Source organism: Chiloscyllium plagiosum, unplaced genomic scaffold (genome assembly GCF_037043375.1).
Source record: "Chiloscyllium plagiosum isolate Xiang-an unplaced genomic scaffold, Cpla_swu_hap1 HiC_scaffold_44, whole genome shotgun sequence".
NCBI lineage: Eukaryota > Metazoa > Chordata > Chondrichthyes > Orectolobiformes > Hemiscylliidae > Chiloscyllium > Chiloscyllium plagiosum.
The window spans coordinates 10,455,189-10,474,365 of record NW_028270182.1 but is presented as its reverse complement, the minus strand read 5'-3'; the positions used below and the strand labels follow the sequence as shown (position 1 = coordinate 10,474,365).

Genomic DNA, 19,177 nt, shown 5'->3' with positions numbered 1-19,177 from the left:
CATATCACTACCTTGATTTGAGGGCCTGGATCTGCTGCAGGAACACCACAAGTTGCTGTTGTTGCTGGGGCGTCATGTTTGCCTTCTGCTGTAGCGCACACTGTACAAGCTGCTGCCGGCTACAAAAACAAGGAGAGAGCCATTATGAATTTTGTATTCAGCTTTGGAACATGTTAGTTTCTCTACCTGTGAATGGGGTTGGTTGCTTTGCTCACTGGAAACACACCCATCAAGACAAAGACAGACGCAACGAGGCCAGGCACACGCCACAGTTACAGGAGGAGTAGAGCTTCCTTTGTCTAGACCAAATTCTCACTCTGACGTGCAGTGCTGCCGCTGCTACCAGCACTCTAATTTATCAGGTGACCATTTCTCATGCATCATATATTATAAAATAACGCGGAGTTAGAAGCTATAGGCATTAGGCAAGGAACAGAATCCACCCAAGACATCTCAGGATGCCTTTAAGTACATAATCTGAAAACAAACCCACATTAGAAACTTGCGTGGAGTTGAGTGGTTAGAATAGTTTTGGGAATGGCAAAAGTGAGTTACAACATTGGCTCTGAAATTCTATTCAATAAACCTGATAAAACACGGGCTATCTACAGAATATCAATTAGCAACGAGAGCTGCTGAGGTGTTCTAAGGTCCCAAGTGCTTCCTTTAGGGGAGGGATCCTATCACCTCTATCCAGACTTGCTGACATGTGACCTCTATCCAGACTTGCTGACATGTGACTCCAATCCCACAAACAGGTGGTGAGTTCAGGGGACACTGACCAATCTCAACACCAAAATTAGATTAGATCACAGGGTGCAGACCAGTGGATGGCCACTGAAAAGTTTGGTGTTGGGGGGGAGAAAGAGATCAAACCTTTCTACTTTTGTGCCAAAAGCATATGATGTGTTTACCAGCTAAGGTGCAAAATATTTCATTGCTCTCCATCCAGTTCCATTCCAGGTAAAATACTGTCACTGTTCATGCCCACTCTCAGGTTGAAGATGAGGCAGCTAGGAAATTTGCAAATAATGCTAAGTGTTCTGCTGACATCCCAGAGACATGCAAATAAATGACTGATCATATACCTGATTCAGTAGAGCCAAGCAAAAATCTACATCCAATTAATAAAATTTGAGAATAATGCAATAACTGATGGACAATGCCGTCACCTTGAAACATTGGCCCACCTTTTCTCTTTGCAGGTGTGGCTGGAGCAATCTGTTATTTCAAGCGAACAAATTTTCAATGGGAACATGCACATGAGTGTTACTCTATGTAAAGCACAAATGCTCTAATAAACCTGGAAACCCCGTAGTTCAGAACCAGGTCACGCAGCCAAGGACAAAGTTTCCCTCTTTTCCACCAATATAGGGTGTTAAGTGAATCCAGATCTGAGTCATAGTGGGCCCTCCTTGCTCACACCACTATTCCCAACACATGAAATCATCAGAGACCAATAAATGCGTCATGATGGAAATAATCAGATGACATTAGTACAGAAGAAAGCTGAAGTCCATCTCTGTTAGCTTATGATTTGCCTCAACTTGGGCATGCTAATGGAAGCTAATAATGCAAAAAGGTGTTCCACTGCGCAACGTTAACACTAATCATCCCAGCCAACACATAGCATTCATAAAAGTTTGGACTGAAGAGTGCAGAGACCATGGTAGCAAATGACTTGACGACATTATGCAGCAAAGAGAGAGTGTTTTAACTTGGGGGCCAACAATCAATCCACTATAGCTGAAAACAAGTAAAAAAACGAGATGCAACTTAGAGAGACAGGCTTGCAAACCATCTGTGGGGCCCAAAAAGGCATTCTGGGCCAGATTAGCTCTGTATGGACTAATCGAGCATCACTCACACATCTCAAATAGACACCCTGAATTTAAAGTAACATTGTCAAACCATTGCATGACATCCCTTGTGTGACACTGTGGTGGGTTAGTAAATGGCAAAATGAAAGATATTGCAGGTCATGGGGTGCCCTGTACTTCACAGAGTACAAGAGATCTGCACTTCTTACCTGTTTATGAGTTGCAGAAATTGCTGGTATTGAAGCTGATGATACAAGGCAGCTGCCAACTCCCGCTGCTTTTTCAGTCTCCCCTGGTCCATATCGCCCTACCAAGACCAAACAAACTCCATTTGAAAAAAAATAAACTCCAACTTCTCCGCCTCTCGAACCAACATGTGCTCTGAAAAACCCAATTCTGCAAATAGATTGCTCGGTCACCTTTACACTTAGGTTTTACCACACGCAAATATTTGTACTGGTTAGTCTTGTGAGACACCTGTGAAATGCAGATAGGAAGAAAAATAAAATGAAAAAAAAGTGGTAAATAATATTAAACACAAACTTTACAAATAAAATTCAAACTAAAGGTCTTTATTTGAAGCTATAAATTTGCTAAGTTACTGGCCAACGGGGAGATTTGATGGATGGAAGATAATCAAGTAAGCTCCTTTAAGGGACAGGAAGAGATCATGGGACTGGAGTCTGGTTGGTTTTAATCTGCACTGATGTCCAGGCATGGCCCACACTGGAACCAGTGACAATGGCGTTGGTTCAATTTTTATTTTAACAAGATATGCCTGTGATTTTAGCTTCCGAGTCTTGGGTAGCACTTCCTATCACATACTGATGTCTAATTTTTACAGACAACGTATGCCTCCTACTGGCTGACATAAAGCAGCATTTTCTGCAGGGCTGTGAGGAGGCCACAATTCCACTTGACTGTTCTCTTGGTTGATGGCTTACAGAGTAAGGGACAAGCTTTAACAAAGGGAGGATAAGGACTGACCCCCCCTGACCAAAAATAAATTACTGTCAACTTTACTCCTAATGAGAAGGATGCAATGACCAAGTGGCAACCTTAAAAACAGTCAACTAGCAGAAAGGTCAAGAGATTAGAATGATAATGACGATCCTGCAGACCACAGGGGTGTTAAAACATCAGACTGCTGACTTGGGTCGAGGATAGCCCATCCCTCCAAGGAGAGGTAGTTACCATTGGGCATGCACTCACTGAGGCAAGGGGGTATCAAAGAGAAATACAATTAGACAAGATCACAGTCAATACACTCGCCACTCAAGAGTGCCGATGAACAATGGGCACTACATTTAACAAAAGGTACATAGTCGGCTGTTAAGCACCAAGTAGTCTGGTGGCTATGATAAATGCGATAAAGATGCAAATCCTTTCACTGTAAGGGAGCCGGTTGTTTGAGGGGGGCAAGATTTAAAGGTGGGATAGGGAGCACGTTGAGATATGGGCAGAAAATCAAAAGGCGAGGAAGCAAGAATGTCAACCAGCTCACAAACAATGTAGATTTTTACCATGCTACACTCTAACCCAACATGCTTTGTCAACAAGGCAGAAAACAAATGGTTCTGAAATCTGACACCTCCTTTGTGTGGCCAACAAACCAAACCATTGCAACAATTAGACAATCATGGTTTGTGCCACTATTTCAGTGTGTGTACAAGCTGTATCTCACTAGTCTCCCAAGCTAAACCACAGAGCAGATCCACAAGTTAACAATGTGTCAGCAGGAAATCACTACTATGTCCTCACTTGAATCATGTCAGTGAAATATGCTGACAAGAGAGAAGCCTCAGCCACCCACATCAAAAATTAGCCATAATGAAATTCCTAGCTGGCTTTCCACAGAATTCCATCTCCCACTTAAAGGACACATAGACGCAGTCACGTTGATGCCTAGCTTGCTTTGCTGCCACCACCAATCAGAAATAAACCATCCATTTGTTAAATAATGAGAGAATGAACAGGTCAGCTTACGTTTCTGAGTTCAGCACTGGTACCAATCAACCCTAGAAATCATTTCACGCCACAGGTCTGCTCCACACATTTAAAAGTATTCTACAAAAAAAATACACGATAGCTTGGAGGCTGTGCAGTGATCTCAGACCATGGCTCTGAATGGTACTGAATCAGAACTTGAAGATTCAATCCTGCACCCTACATTTTTCTGGGTTGGGGGGTGGGGGGGGGGGGGTAATCTGCTCCCTGAAGAGACTACAGCATGATTTGGGAACTGGTAGGGCTGCCACCAAATTATCATTGCTCAAGTGCCTGCAGATTAGCCACTCGTCACTACAGCAGAGGGGAGAGTTGAGAGTTCAGCTCAATAGCACTCACTGGGGGACAAATTTTGGCATTATCAAGAGGTTGTGTTTCAAAGGGTTCACTGTCTCAAGTTATGCATGTGGAGAATCTAGCTAGGGTCTGTGCACCAGGAGGAGACAAAGCTAAAAGACAGGATGTGGTGAGGCGTTACTTCTCATTTTCTCCCCTCCACTGACCCCATTACAAGGTAATCTTGCACAAGATGGGTATTTGCATGGGGTGTGTGTGTGTGTGTGTGTGTGTGTGTGTGTGTATGTATGTATGTATGTGTGTGGCATGACAAAACAGTATATAAAGTAAGGAATGTGGACTTTTAAATAAGCCACTAAAGTCAACATCCCCCTTTCAAATCCCAGCAAGGAATGCTTACTTACCAGCAACGGAGGAGGAGAGGGACCAGGAGCAAAAGGCACTCTTCCCCACATCTTAATCACATCCCCCAGCGGCTGGAAGCCCTCATCACAACCCCGTTTAACCAAGAGGGACATGGGAAAATATCCAGCTTGGAACCAGTCAGCCATTTCCTGCGTTGTAAACGGACCTGATAAAAAGTCAACATTTAATTTTAGGCTTCCCTGAATTGGAGAGAAATCAAGCAATTAAGTTCCCCTGCCCCACTGTTAAACCACACAATTAAACTGCAACTGTGTTGTGTAAAGGAGACAAAGCGTTTCAGATTTCTAATGTCAGTCAGGCAGGCAGAGTCTTTCAAAGGCATATCTCACACATTGCAAGACTTACATTTGGTACCAGTGCTGACGAGGGTGGTGCTGGAAAAGCACAGCATATCATGCAGCATCCAATGAGCAAGAGAATCGATGTTTTAGGCAGAAGCCCTTCATCAGAAAGAGGCCTATGGGCCAAGGGGCGGGGGAAGGAAGCTGGGAGTGCGATAGGTATGGTCTGAATGCGGTCTGGAATCCCTGTGGGATCAGTTGATTCCGTAGGCAGGTGGTGAGGAACGAGATGAAGCTGTGGTATGAGTGCCATTTATCTCTCAACCCCCTTGGCCCACAAGCGTCATTCCTGATGAAGGGTTTATGCCAGAAACATCTAGTCTCCTGCTCCTTTGATGCTGCCTGACCGGTTGTGCATTTCCCGTGCCACACTCAAACTCTGAGTGTAGTTTGAGTGTAGTTTTGCTCGCTGAGCTGGAAGGTTCATTTTCAGATGTTTTTTCACCATACTGGGTAACATCTTCAGTGAGCCTCCGGACGAAGCACTGCTGGTGTCTCCTGCTTTCTGTTGATGTGTTTGGGTTTCCTTGGGTTGGTGATGCCATTTCCTGTGATGATGTTATTTCCTATGGCAATGTCATTTCCTGTTCTTTTTCTCAGGGGGTGGTAAATGGGGTCCAAGTCAATGTCTTTTTTGATAGAGGATCCAACTCTGATCTCCCGCATCTGCAGTTCTCACTTTCTCCTATTTCATTTAGTACCAGAATGATCATCAAAAACAGTGACTTTGCCAATTTTTACGTTGCTGCAGAAGCTTTGACGCCAAGCACAGCAAGACTACATGCTCCCTGGATGAAGGTAACAAAATCTGGACAAGTTGGAAATCCGGCACGTGACGTTGTAGCCTGTGCAGTTGGTAGTTTAAAAAGTGACTTGAAGGCTCCCTCAGTTACCAAACCCAGAAACGCACCAAGACATTTCCGTTTGATTTTCAAAACGGCCCACTTCTGCTCAATTTCTTACCTTGGATCTCTCCCTGTGGATCCTTGTAGAACCATTTCATGGCTGCCTCATGAGAGAGGGGTAAGGCAGCAGCAGCTCGGTTCCTCTGATCTTGCATCATCTCCACAAATCGTTCATCATCCAGTGAATTGTCATGTAGTGATGCCACCATTTTCTCAGCCTCCTGCCACACAGAAACCACAACATGGGAAGGGTCGCAGCGAAGTTACACCCAGGTGGCCGCAAAAGGCTGGCATTACATATCTGAGGACCAGCTTTTCATTTAAAAGAAAATCGGGCTCAACTTCTGAGGATCGAGGAAAAGGGGTGGTACCCTTTCGCTTGGGAACATTGACCCACATCGGAAAGTTCTGGGGAATTAAATGTTTCATATTGCTACGTGGAAACTGGCTGCTGTGTTATCAGCATTACTACAGGGATTACTTTCAAAATTACGTCAGTAGCTGTAAAGCACATTGGGATGTCCTGAGGTTGAGAAAGGCACTATATAAATGCAAGCCTTCCCTTTATTCCAAGTTAAACTTCAGGGAATCCACATTCAGTGGCAATTCTTTGAACCGAAGTATCAGCAAGATTTTGAGAAAACTTTAATAAACCATCTACTGGAGCAGGTAAAAGGCAGCCTGTAATTGAGCCATCATTTGCAGGTTCCTGGATTTTCTACTAAGAATGAACAAGGCAGTCATGTGACAACATGTTCAACCCCCTCCTCACCTGTTCAAAACGTTTCATCCCATCGTCGTCATCGTTGTCCACTGGTGCGAATTCGGCAACGGTGCTGGGATAGGGAGGAGAGGAAGAAGGCGAGGACGAGGATAATGTGGACACTGTTGCAGGGCTTAGCTGAGCAGGTTGGCCCAGATTCACAGCTTCTGCATGGGAAGCAAAACATGACCGAGAGAGAGAAAACAAAAGGTCAGGACTCAGGACAATTTATTCCCCCAAAGCATAAGGAAGAGGGAAGAGAAATAGCAGTTATAGGTCTAAAAATGCACCTGAAAGACAATAAATAAATGGTCTGGATTTGTCTTAGTTTGTTCCACTTTTAACAGCTCACAACTGAAATGCCCTTTCTAGCTGCTACCAGTCTTATGTATTTCCTGTCATTTCTAAATTTTTCTGCACCTCAATAAAGAAGGGCCAGTCAGCACAGCCATTCTTATTCACTTCCTATAGCTGGTTCAAGATTGTGCTGGCAGAGCCACATTTAAAAGAAAACATTTTAGAAGTTGTTCAGATGTAGGGAAAGAGTAGGCGAGTAACGTTAACTAGATTGCATCCAAATAGTGTGTGCATATTTAGATTATATTTGATTAGATTCCCTACAGTGTGGAAACAGGCCCTTTGGCCCAATCAGTCCACACTGACCCTCCGAAGAGTAACCCACCCAGACTCATTTCCCCTCTGACTAATGCACCCAACACTGTGGGCAGTTTAGAATGGCCAATTCACTTGACCTGCACATCTTTGGACTGTGGGAGAAAACTGGAGCACCCAGAAGAAACCCATGCAACACGGGGAGAATGTACAAACTCCACGCAGACAGTCACCCGAGGCTGGAATTGAACTGGTACCCTGGTGCTGTGAGGCAGCAGTTCTAACCACTGAGCCACCGTGCCACCCATTTAATGGCTTACCAGTCCCCTTTCTGCACTATATTTTATGCTTTCATGAAAACTCCTAACAACTTCCATGCAGTTCCATCCAGTCCAGCAATCATCCTCTTCAACAAGTGCAGCAATTTACTAAAATTATTAATTAAAATATTTTACAAACTGGAAACTTAAAAGGAGAAAAAGTTTCTTCAGAACAGAGGATGGACAACAGGTTTGCAGGGAGAAACTATACCAGAGTATAAACTAGGGTTTATAACCCTAGGGATGGAAATGTGTTGCTGGAAAAGCGCAGCAGGTCAGGCAGCATCTAGGGAACAGGAGAATCGACGTTTTGGGCATTAGCCCTTCTTCAGGAAGAAGGGCTAATGCCCGAAACGTCGATTCTCCTGTTCCCTAGATGCTGCCTGACCTGCTGCGCTTTTCCAGCAACACATTTCCATCTCTGATCTCCAGCATCTGCAGACCTCACTTTCTCCTTTATAACCCTAGGGCTGTGCTGCATTCCAGGACTGGGCTGGTTATAGTAGCTATCGGCTGAAAATGCCATCAAGTGATCACAGAAGTTGCGATATAAATGCAGGCAGTTTCCTTTTTAATTGGCCCACCCAGCTAAGCTGACACTGCACTGTTGTACTGAGGGAGTGTTGCACTGCAGTGAATGCCAACGGATTGAGTCTTTGTGACCAATATTTTAGGCAATTACATACATGAATATTTTTGAGAGGGTTGAGAAATTAAAGCCAGCCCTTGACAACTACCAATACTGATAGTGCCATAGTTCTGAATGCAGCAGAGAACAGCTGTGCTGTGCTATTTCTTGACAGTTTAAATGAGAATATTCTTGAGATATTATAATAAAAAAAAAATCAGCAGATTGTTCCTACCAACTCCACTCTCAAAACAGGCACAAGGAACATGGAAAATTCAGGATAACTTGGGCAAAAAAATCAGGAAACAACTCTTGCATGCTGTACATTAAAACCAAGGAATTCTTAGCTGAAAGCGGAGGTCAACATCTACACATATATAATGTACCTCAGAAGTAGTGGATGTTAAATGTTCCAAAGCTCCATTCTGAACAGGAGATAGAGGTTCTATGTGTACCCTGACCAACCTTTCTTACTTAAACACAGTCAAAACAACCAACCTGCCATTTCATCACTGCAGGGATGTTTCCCATTACACCAGTGACTACTTTAGACAAAATATTTCATTGGGTTTGAAATGCTTAAAACAACTGCGGCTGTGCACGACAATAAATGCAAGTGTTCCTCTCTAGGTAACCATCACAGCAGGGACTGTTCGAAATATGCCAATACCATCTAAGCATTTACAAGACCATGCTGATTTGCTCAATGGTCCACATCTGTGGGTAGGTAAGCCCAAAACATTTAAAAAAAACATTAAGTCACAGCACTGAACCAGAGGAGCAAAGGAAGCCATCTAGTCTGTGCTGGCTCTCTATATAGCAATACAGAATGTTTACATTATATTAAACAGATGACTAATCTTTTAACATTTGACTGGTTTCTTGTTAGGACACTATATTATCAGCTCTTCCTCAGGAAATGGGGAAGGGGCCTGTGGAAGTTTCACAGCTCTTGCTATTGTGACAAAATACTCAACATTAGGAAAATGTGTGTGGTGTGCGCATGCATGTTGTGCTTGGCTGGGACCTCCCACATACTCAAGATGCCAGTGCCCTGCCCAGAATCAGTTTAATATTTTGACAAATCGGTAAGACTGAAAAGCTGCCAAGCATTTCACAGTTTGTCAATGTGACAGGGAAAAGGAGTGCCAGCGGGGGAAACTGGGAGCAGCCAAAAGGGAAAAGGAATGGTGGTCCTTGGTGAAGTGACTGGATATGTTTTTAAATGTATTAAACATGCAAAATCAGGCGCAAAGTACAAAATTCCCTCCAATCCTTCTGCTGACTCTGTGCTGCACTATGTGGTGCCCTCAAGATGGCTGCTGCATGCATTTTAAAACAGAACTGCGCAAGGCCTGTCTGTTGCTGACTGCTGTGGAGCCATCCAACCATGCAGCTTAGAGAAATAGCATTATAAACAATATGTATTCTAATACGGATTTTCAACAGCAATTAATGCACACATGGTTTTTTGGGGGGGGGGGGGGGGGGGGGGGGGGGGGGGAGGAAGAGACTCATTAATTTTTGCATTCTTTTGTTGCATCAACCAGATTTAGTTGATAACAGCAGAAGCTGAAAATATATTATTAAAATCTGAAGGAAGAAATGTTCGATGGTGAGGGCACACAGTTTGACATTGTTACAAGACGGCACATTTCCACACTGATTACGTAAGTGTCAAGCACCTCAGGTTACCCTTCCACTGACTTCGATAACAATTAGTCATTATTAGAATTTCATACCATCGGCAGGTTTGCTCTGTCCCTGAGCATCTGATGCAGAGTCTGACATATCAGGTTCTGCCCTGTGCACAGTGGGTTCACACTCTTCTGGTACTGCGAGAAACACTTCCTGGGCCTGTGACTCTGAGGGAGAGGATGATGAGCACGATGGCGAGACTTTGCCATTGTAAATCTCAGCTGGTAGATCTGTCTTGTCTGCTGTGAAGGAAGAGGTTATTCAGGAGCAAAACCCTTGAAGGACAGTGGGCACATAGATTAAACTTGAAGAGGAGAAGGAGAAAAAAAACACTACCTTGGCCAGCCTTTGAACATTAATCAATTTCAGACAGGGATAAATGTATGAGGCAGACAGCAAAAGCAATATTATAACTGGACTAGAGTCATGGAGTCCTACAGCCTGGTCCTTGCTAACCAAAATGTCCACCCACACCAACCCCACTTCCCTGCACTTGGCCCATACCCTTCTAATCCTTTCCTATCCACATATTTGTCCAAATGCCTTTTTAAACGTTGATGGTGTATCCATCTCAACCACTTTCTCTGGCAAATTATTCCATATGCATACCACTCTGTGTAAAATATGTTGCCCCTCAGGTTCCCTTTTATTATTTCCCCTCTCACTCTGGATTCCCCAATGCTGAGAAAAAGACAGTATATTCACCCCATCCATGCCTCTCATGATCTTATACACCTCTATAAAAGGTCCCCCCTCAGTCTCCTATGCTCTACAGAAAAAACGTCCCAGCTTGTCCAACCTCTCCCTATAACTCAGACCAGAGTCCAGGCAACATCCTTGTAAATTTCTTCTGCACTCATTCCAGTTTAGCTACCCCTACGAGCTCTCTGCGGAACGTTTCAGAGAACACCTCTGTGACACACGCACCAACCAACCCAACCGCCCTGTGGCTGAACACCAACACCCCCGCCCACTCCGCCAAGGACATGCAGGTCCTTGGCCTCCTCCATCGCCAGACCATGGCAACATGACGCCTGGAGGAAGAGCGCCTCATCTTTCACCTTCCAACCACAAGGGATGAATGCAGATTTCTCCAGCTTCCTCCTTTCCCCTCCATCCACCTTATCTCAGTCCCAACCCTCGGACTCAGCACCGCCTTCTTTACCTGCAATCTTCTTCCCGACCTCTCCGGCCTATCAACCTCCTTCCACCTATCGCATTCCCAACGCCCCTCCCCCCATCTTTTATCTTAGCCTGCTTGGCACACCTTCCTCATTCCTGAAGGGGCTTATGCCCGAAATGTCGATTCTCCTGCTCCTTTGATGCTGCCTGACCTACTGCGCTTTTCCAGCAACACATTTTTCAGCTCTGATCTCCAGCATCTGCAGTCCTCACTTTCTCCTGCCCCTACTAGCTATCCACATCTGGAATAACGTGTACAATTCTGGTTGCCCAGCTACAGAAAGGATGTTACTGAACTGGAAAGGGTGCATAAAATACTTTCAAAGATGTTTTCGAGACTGGAAATAAGGAGAGGCTGAATAGGCGGGGACTTTCCTCCCTGCAGGATGTTGAGGGGTGATCTTATAGAGAGTTATAAAATCATGAGGGGTATGGATAAGGTTTCCCCCGCTCCAGGGTAGGGGAGTCCAAAACTAGAATGCATAGGTTTAAGGTAGAGGGAAAAGATTTAAAAAGGGACCGAAGGGACAACTTCTTCACATAGAGGGGTGGTGCATTTATTGAATGAGCTACCAGAGGAAGTGGGCGAGGTGGGTACAATTACAACATTTAAAAGATATTTGGACAGGTACATGGATAGGAAATGTTTAGAGGGATATGGGCCAAATGCAGGCAATTGGAACCAATCCAGTTTGGGAAACCTGGGATGGCATGGCTGACTTAGCGAAGGTTCTACTTCCGTGTTGTATGATGCTATGACTCCAAGTCATGAATGAGCTGTAGTGTGACTTCTGCTGAAAGATGCACACCAGGGGTTAAGACAGGTCAACCGTTACACTCTCTGCAATCAATTGGCCTGCCATTACCATCTCATCTCACCCACTTGATCATTTGGAGAAGGTGCCAGGTCAAAAATTCCTCCCTTCCAAAAACAATGCATGTGCACAGGAAACTAGATCATGGAGAGATTGCTAGGAGGGTGGTGGACATGGGGGCTGGCGAAAAGGATGTTAAAAAAAAATGGACAAAATCCTCATGATGGCGATTACATCAAAAGACTGGACGATTTCCAAGGTTCAGGGCACAGGAAATCTATTCCCTGTACTGCCACTTGGTGCCCTCAGCACACTTCCAACACTAATTTGGAGCACGAATTCATTCTTTCTGTTTGCTGGACAAAGATGATTGTCCCGGCAGTGCAGGCACCTTGCTGTAAACCAATATATTTACTGCTCACTTGGTTACCGGGGCTGTTTCAGTGCTGTTCTATCTGCATCAACACCATCCTCAGCGGGTGTGAGAGACAGACATTTATCTCCAATGTCTCCATGCTTCCCCCCCTCAACTCTGCTGTTAAGTGGCTGCATTTGGTTCACAAGTGAGGAGCAGGGCCAAGGGAAAATGGGGAAAAAAATACTGTTGTAAGGGGCTGCTTGCAGAAAATCTTGAAGCATGAGAGAATCCTAAGCACGAATTGAATTACGGTTATCTATAACAACGATGCTGGATGCCTTGAACTGATGAGCATGTATTACTCTAGTTACCTGCATCCTCGTTTTCTGTTCTATCAGGTTCTTTATAGAATTCCATATCATATTCATTTTCTGGTCGTTCATCCAATTCATCTACTCCTCGAAATTCAAGTTCCTGCTCTTCAGGAATTGGTTCTTTGGAACCTTTCTGTTTAACACAGCAATTAAGAATTAGCTAGGAAAACAGCACAAGAAACCGGATGGGTGCTTTGCAGAAAGCTGCAAAAACTACATTAAATAGCAATTACATGACAGAAACAGGTCATTAGGCCCAGTGAGTCTGAGCTGGTGTCTGCGCTGAACATGGACCTCTTCTACCTTAACACATCTCACGTTTCCTTTCTTCATGTATGTTCACTAGCTTCTGTTTAAATGCACTAATGCTACTCGCCTCAACTAGTCTGCAAAATAATGAGAGTTTTATTAATGCTTTACTCAGAGCATCACAGAGCCTGACAAATATGAGGCCATTCGGCTCCTCTGATCTGCATTTTAACTCTATCCAAATGGACGGGTTCTGCAATACCGAATATCCTTGCCGAATGTAATTCCTTAGTCCTGAGATTTTCATATGACTCCGAGACAACCTTTCGGGGAAGACTTTCATATTTCCCTTTCAAACGAGGAAATGATTCCTGCCATCACTCCGAATGCTCTATTCTGATGATTCTGTCCTCCCTTCCTCTGGACTCCTCCCAACGAAGAAAATAGCTTCCTCCCCATAAACCCAATCAATTCCAATTATAAACATCTCATTTTTCTCAATCTAAAGGAATACAAACAGTCCATAGGCTTATGAATTAGGAGTAAGAGATCCTTGGGCATCTGATCAGACGCAACCTATCCTTATAATTAAATCCTATTAGCCCCACTAGCAATATGGTAACTTTCTGCCCTCTCACCGAAAAACCAAATGTCCCTTTTGACATTCAAACTGCACTGGAGTTAGCTCATCTCAGCTCAAGACACTGACAGTTAGCACTGTACAAGAGAAGGTTAAAGGTGTGTGAATTAACTAGGGCTCCTGTGCACACATATAAAAATGTGTGATGGCAAAACAGTGATCAGTCTATTAATTTCTATCCACCTGGAATTGCTTGGACAAGCCACTAGGAGATAACAGCATAGTGGCAATATCACTATACAAGCAAATCGAAAGTCCAAGCTGCTTAATGCACTAGTGCAAAGACCAGTGACAGAAATTAAATTCAATTAATAAATTTGGAATTGAAAAATGACCTAGGTAATGCTCTGGGTCCTGGGCCCAAAATCCTAATATCTGCCATTGTTGAATTAAATTCAATAGAAATTGAGAATTAAGAGTCTAATGATGATTGGTGAATTGGCGTAAAGATTCAGCTGTGACGTGAGGAAGAAAATCTGCCACCCTTACCTAATCTCTCAATTTTACTTAAGGCCACAGCAATATGGTTGACTCTGAGAGGGATGGGCAATAAATCCAAAGCCCGCACTCCGAATGAATCAAAAAACTTGGAGCACCCGTAGGAAAACACACCAGCAAAAGTCAGGGCCACCAGATTTCGAGGGAGGGGTGCGGAGGTGTCATTCAACAGAATTAATTGCATTTATCTATTCAAACCCTGGAGGGTTGAGAAAATATTGCCTACAGCACATGTACAGAGAAACATCTGCAACGGTCACTCATTCCTCTGCCATCCCACTTCAACAGCCAAACATTCTGTACCTTTAATGACATGAAAGCCCCAGATGAATCAAACGTCCCCATTTCCTCTTCTGCATCTTCTAGGCACCACTCAGGTAAATTATCCTTCTCATCCTCGTAGCTTCCACTACCAGTCCTTCCCCTTCTGTAGGTACGCTCCTCATCTCGCTCCCGGAAGTCAAAGTCAAACCTTCGCCGCCGATCAGCATGGTCCCTCCAGCCTGCCGAGCGAGGACCATCTGCAATAAGCGGATAAGGTTGAGAATGGGGACGGACACACACAATGGTAAGGACATATATCAGCCTCTCAATTGAAAAGCACTGCAAGATCTCATGGTATTTAGTGCCAGTCTCTAGCATTACAGTTGGCGCAGTAGAATTCAAGACAGAAAAATCTTTGAGTTTGTCCCGTCAAATCCCAGAGTGGGTTTATAAACTTTTACATATAGAATGCTTTACAAAGTTGAAAAGCTTGCCCTTCTTCTGAACATTACCCAAGATAGAAGGATCTGATGCACCTACGAAACACCTCCCCTTTGAAGTAACTTCAAAGTTAGATTTCAAACCGTATGACAACAAGTGATAGTGCTGGATGGAGAAGAGCTAATTTCTTCTGGGCATCCAACCAAATGAACTCATCACATTAACTTTCTTTGGGATCTTCCAACCTGTAACTCCATCTTGAAAGTTTGACACTACCCTGATTTGGAACTAAATCCACTGGTTCCTTTACTGTTGCTGGGTCATTAAGCAACTTAGAACTCGAACTCCCTCCCAACAGCACCATGGACTGCAGCAGCACAGGGCTGAAGCTCAGTCACATTCTCAGGAGCAATAAAAGCTGTTTTTTTCTTCCCAATGTTGGTCATATTCTCCATTTAACAAAAAACCTAAAACCTGCAAGTTTACAGGGACCTTTATGTTTCCGATTATCCAGTCATGATTCATTCCTTCTTTGTGCCAATACATCATCGGGCAACTTCCCGGGAGGAAAGAGTTCCATGAGGCACCTAATCAGAAGACTTGCAAGTTAGACATGCTTGCGTTCTTACCCCAGACATGGCATTAGCTATATAATCAAATATGCTCTTTATTCAGGTATGGCTTCCCATCATAAAGCCACAAACTTTCAATGCTATGCAAATCAGTTCTGGAAAACTGACTCTCTACGGTTCCAACAATTTCAAAAATCCTCTGTCAGGCTCCAGTACTATCCACTTTTGTTACAGATGCGGTGTACCTATCAACTGCGCCGAGAACATAGGTGCCTATTCTTTTTTCATGTACTTTAATTCATTCCAAGGTTATTTAAACCTACTGCACAGACTGATGACTTTATTATGCTATCCTATCTTGAAGCTGTAACTGCCCCAACACACAGTGGAGCCCCCATATCCGCAGAATTGGCTTCTATGGTTTCAGTTATGTGCCATTTACCGCAGCCTGAAAATAGTAACATGGAACATTCCATAACCAGGGACCATGGGGCTGCCAGGGAGGTAAATGATAGGATTCACTACTAACCACGGTTTGGAACGTATAACCCGCAGATATGGGGGAAATTCTGTATAACTAACGGATACAGTTAACAAATAATAGCCAATTCCACATCTTTGCCACCATGATTCCCTGCATAGAAAAGTCAGTGACTTCAAACCTTTGCAGCTTTTCCTTTGTTGCTACTGCACTTCAAATTTTCTATTGTCTTTACTCTCCAGGTAATTTTAAATTCAAAGCAGTTTAACCAGCTCTTTTCCATTCAAGTTTGCCTTCATAATTCTTAGCACTGTGCTTCCATCAAAGGCATTTTAAATGTCTTCACTTTACTAGTTTTAATCACTTTCAAATCCTCCAGTGAAGCCTTTGTCAATCACCATTCTTAAAATGTGGTTACATAGGTCATTGCCTCCCCCAATTATTATTTCAACAATGTTTCAGCTATGCCAGTTAAGCACCTGGTCTGTATATCTTCCTAATGACTGCCTTTAGGAAATATAATGGCCAGATGTTTTTACTTGTTCCTTACCCTGAACTTATGACCTATAATTAGAGCCCTCTGTCCATCCTAGTCCTTAATTCGACAGCAAATTCTGCTATAAATGCCCCCCTGCTACATCAAACACTGCAAAAGATACTCTAAACCTATCTGGCACAAGTTGGAAATGGGTCTTCTGTGGTACCTGGACTTGGGGGCCGCCACCTCTCGCCTTCTCTTCTTGCTCCGGCTGTCCTCCAGCCTCCGTCTTCCTCTTCACCGTTTTGTTCTTCTCGAATGGCTCGCCAGTTCTCGCTGTCAGAACGTGCAAAATCCTGTTTGCGTGACGTGGGAGCTACTTCCTCAAACCCTACCCGTACTTAAAGGAAAGAGGAGGAGAAAAAGGAAGGAGGAGGAGGAAGAGGAGAAAAAATGTTGGGAGGGAGGAGAAAGAAAGATGATAAAGTCAGACTTTCAACCTGCCCAGCCAGACTTATAACTTGCTCAGCCAAAAGGGTCTGCATTTAACTTTAGCACCGAAATTTCACCTTATAGAGGTTTACAAAATTATGAGGGGCATGGATAGGATAAATAGGCAAAGTCTTTTCCCTGAGGTGGGAAAGTTCAGAACCAGAGAGCATAGCTTTAGGGTTAGAGGGGAAAGATATAAAAGAGACCTAAGGGGCAACGTTTTCACACACAGGGTGGTATGTGTATGGAATGAGCTGCCAGAGGAAGTGGTGGAGGCTGGTACAATTGCAACATTTAAGAGGCATTTGGATTGGTATATGAATAGGAAGGGTTTGGAGGGATATGGAGAGGGTGCTGGCAGGTGGGAATAGATTGGATTGGGATATCTGGTCAGCATGGATGGGTTGGACCGAAGGGTTTGTTTCCATGCTGTACATCTCTATGACTCTATGTTGATCCATCCGGATTATTCTGAAAATGAGTTTCCCTAATAACTGATGAGTGCATAAAGTTTCTTAGCAATTTGTAAAAATGTAGTCTTAATCACGCTGGGGTCCACAGAGGACGCAAAATGAATCTTATTTCCACTAAAGCTCAAACCATACCTCCATCTCGACGCCCAGGCTTCTCAAATCTTCTGTCACCCCTGTGGAAAACAAAGAATTGGCAGTTGGAAAACAAACACCCAAAAGTAGAGAAACGTCAAGAATGAAAAGACTGCCATATGACCATTTAGTATTGCTCACCATACTCGCACTCCCAGCTGACCATACAAAAGTACGGAGCAACCTCATATCGTGGTGAGAGTTGTGGGATTCACGCGCATAATTGTGAATGTTATTTGTTGAGGTTAGGTTCTGCTTTCTTAAAATAAAAATAATTGGTGGATTTTTCTGTGTCTGAAATTAATAATTAACTTTTAAGCATTTCTGCAGCTAGGGTAGCTTCTTTTAAAAGCAGCTTTTGAATACTGGCTTTACAGTAATTGTTTCTTGTGCAGCACTAATGGACTTCTGGTTAGTTTAGATTGTTTTGCAATTCTGCAAGGTAAATAATGGAGCCTCAAGATTTGTTAAAGTATAAAATAAAGAACTGTGGAGATCTGAAAAGAAAACTGCTCGAGAAACTCAGCAGGTCTGGCAACATGTGTGGAAAAAAAAGTTAACATTTTCAGAGTTAAAAGTGATATTTACACTGAAGAGAGGGAAAGAGGGAGATATGAAAAAGGAGAGGGTGGACAAAGATTATGGGATAGTAAACCAGGACAGAAGTCTGGTCAGAAACTTAAGTGATAAGAACAGCTAAGAGCAAGGAAAACGCGTTAGCTGTGCTAAATGCAACCCGCGGAATGTGATAATGCGCCTTAGAGTATGCAGGAACGGATGATTGTGCTAAAAACAACCCATGACGTAATATGACAGGGTGTGGAGTTGGTTTAAAAAATGTGGAAAGGTGGAATCAGACTCTGAAATTATTGAAGTTGATGTTGAGTCCTAGAGATTGCAGGGTCCCCAGACAGAAAATGAAATGGTGTTCTTCGAGCTGGCGATGAGGCTTGATGGAACACTGCAATAGGCCTACAACGGGAATACTGGCATGAGAATATGGTGTGAAGAAGTGGCAGGCAACTGGAAGCTCAGGTTCCATCCCCAAAAAAATGACCCTAAGTGTTCACCCAGTCTGCATTTCATCACCCAATGTGCTCTGTCAGATTTTTTGATATCAAGTGGTGAATCAAATCCCCACCATCCCCTGATGGTGGGGATCTCAGTCAAAATGGATTGTCCACTTAGCACTTCAGCTGAGGATGGCTACAAATGCTTCAGCTTTTTAAATATATTGATGCACTGGGTTCTTTTATCATCAATAGGCTTATTTGTTGAGGCTCCTCCAATTGTTAAACTATTCCTGATCGATCATGACTGATTAGCTGATCTCAATCACTGCAACAAGCGAGGCAATCACTATTGGTGCCCCTGTTGCCTGGGAGGTGGACAGGGAAGAATCACCCATTAAAACCTCTGCTGCTTTTGAGCATCCATCTACTGGAAAGCTGTCAGCTGATAGCCAACGAGAATCTATAGCTGGTCAAAGCCTTAAGTGGACTCTTGCTTTAAGAGCTGTTGATGGGATTGAGTGCTGGAGGTCTGCTGGGACGAGGAAACCATACTAAGGCTAAAGTTAGGCCTTTAAGGGAAGGCAATCAGAAAATGCAAACAACATATGCTTTTCTGGAAACCACTGAGGCAACAGTAAGATTAATGTATTTCTGTTTTGTGCAATTCCTTCATTTAGCACCTGAACCAATTCCTATTTCACCATTCGGAGTTTCAATATGGCAGCCAGTACCCCTGAATCTAAGCTGCCATGTTCCTGATAATGATCTAATAATTAAAATATTCCTCAGGGATTGATTAACTCTGTTAGTTATTATAAAACAGAAAAGAACATAAGTAGCCATGACAGCATGTGCAAGTTACAAATTCTTAGTAGACTATCTGGCAGGCAGAATTGCA

The 19,177-nt window shown here is 43.6% G+C and overlaps 1 protein-coding gene across 9 annotated transcripts in view; it reads right to left on the bottom strand.

The window, feature by feature from the left end:
- The window catches only part of LOC122544337 (GRB10-interacting GYF protein 2-like), a 103,511-nt gene that overhangs the window by 36,961 nt on the left and 47,373 nt on the right, over positions 1-19,177 (bottom strand). For 6 of the 9 annotated variants that reach the window (XM_087982784.1, XM_087982785.1, XM_087982786.1 and 3 more), the window contains 10 exons: positions 17,267-17,307; positions 16,396-16,569; positions 14,237-14,454; positions 12,544-12,679; positions 9,862-10,059; positions 6,569-6,726; positions 5,855-6,017; positions 4,529-4,695; positions 2,030-2,127; positions 12-119 (listed from right to left, as the gene is read on the bottom strand). In XM_087982784.1, the coding sequence (XP_087838910.1) occupies positions 12-119; positions 2,030-2,127; positions 4,529-4,695; positions 5,855-6,017; positions 6,569-6,726; positions 9,862-10,059; positions 12,544-12,679; positions 14,237-14,454; positions 16,396-16,569; positions 17,267-17,307 (1,461 nt within the window). The remainder of the gene's footprint in view (positions 1-11; positions 120-2,029; positions 2,128-4,528; positions 4,696-5,854; positions 6,018-6,568; positions 6,727-9,861; positions 10,060-12,543; positions 12,680-14,236; positions 14,455-16,395; positions 16,570-17,266; positions 17,308-19,177) is intronic. The other 3 variants (XM_087982787.1, XM_043683524.2, XM_087982788.1) reach the window with 2 other exon arrangements.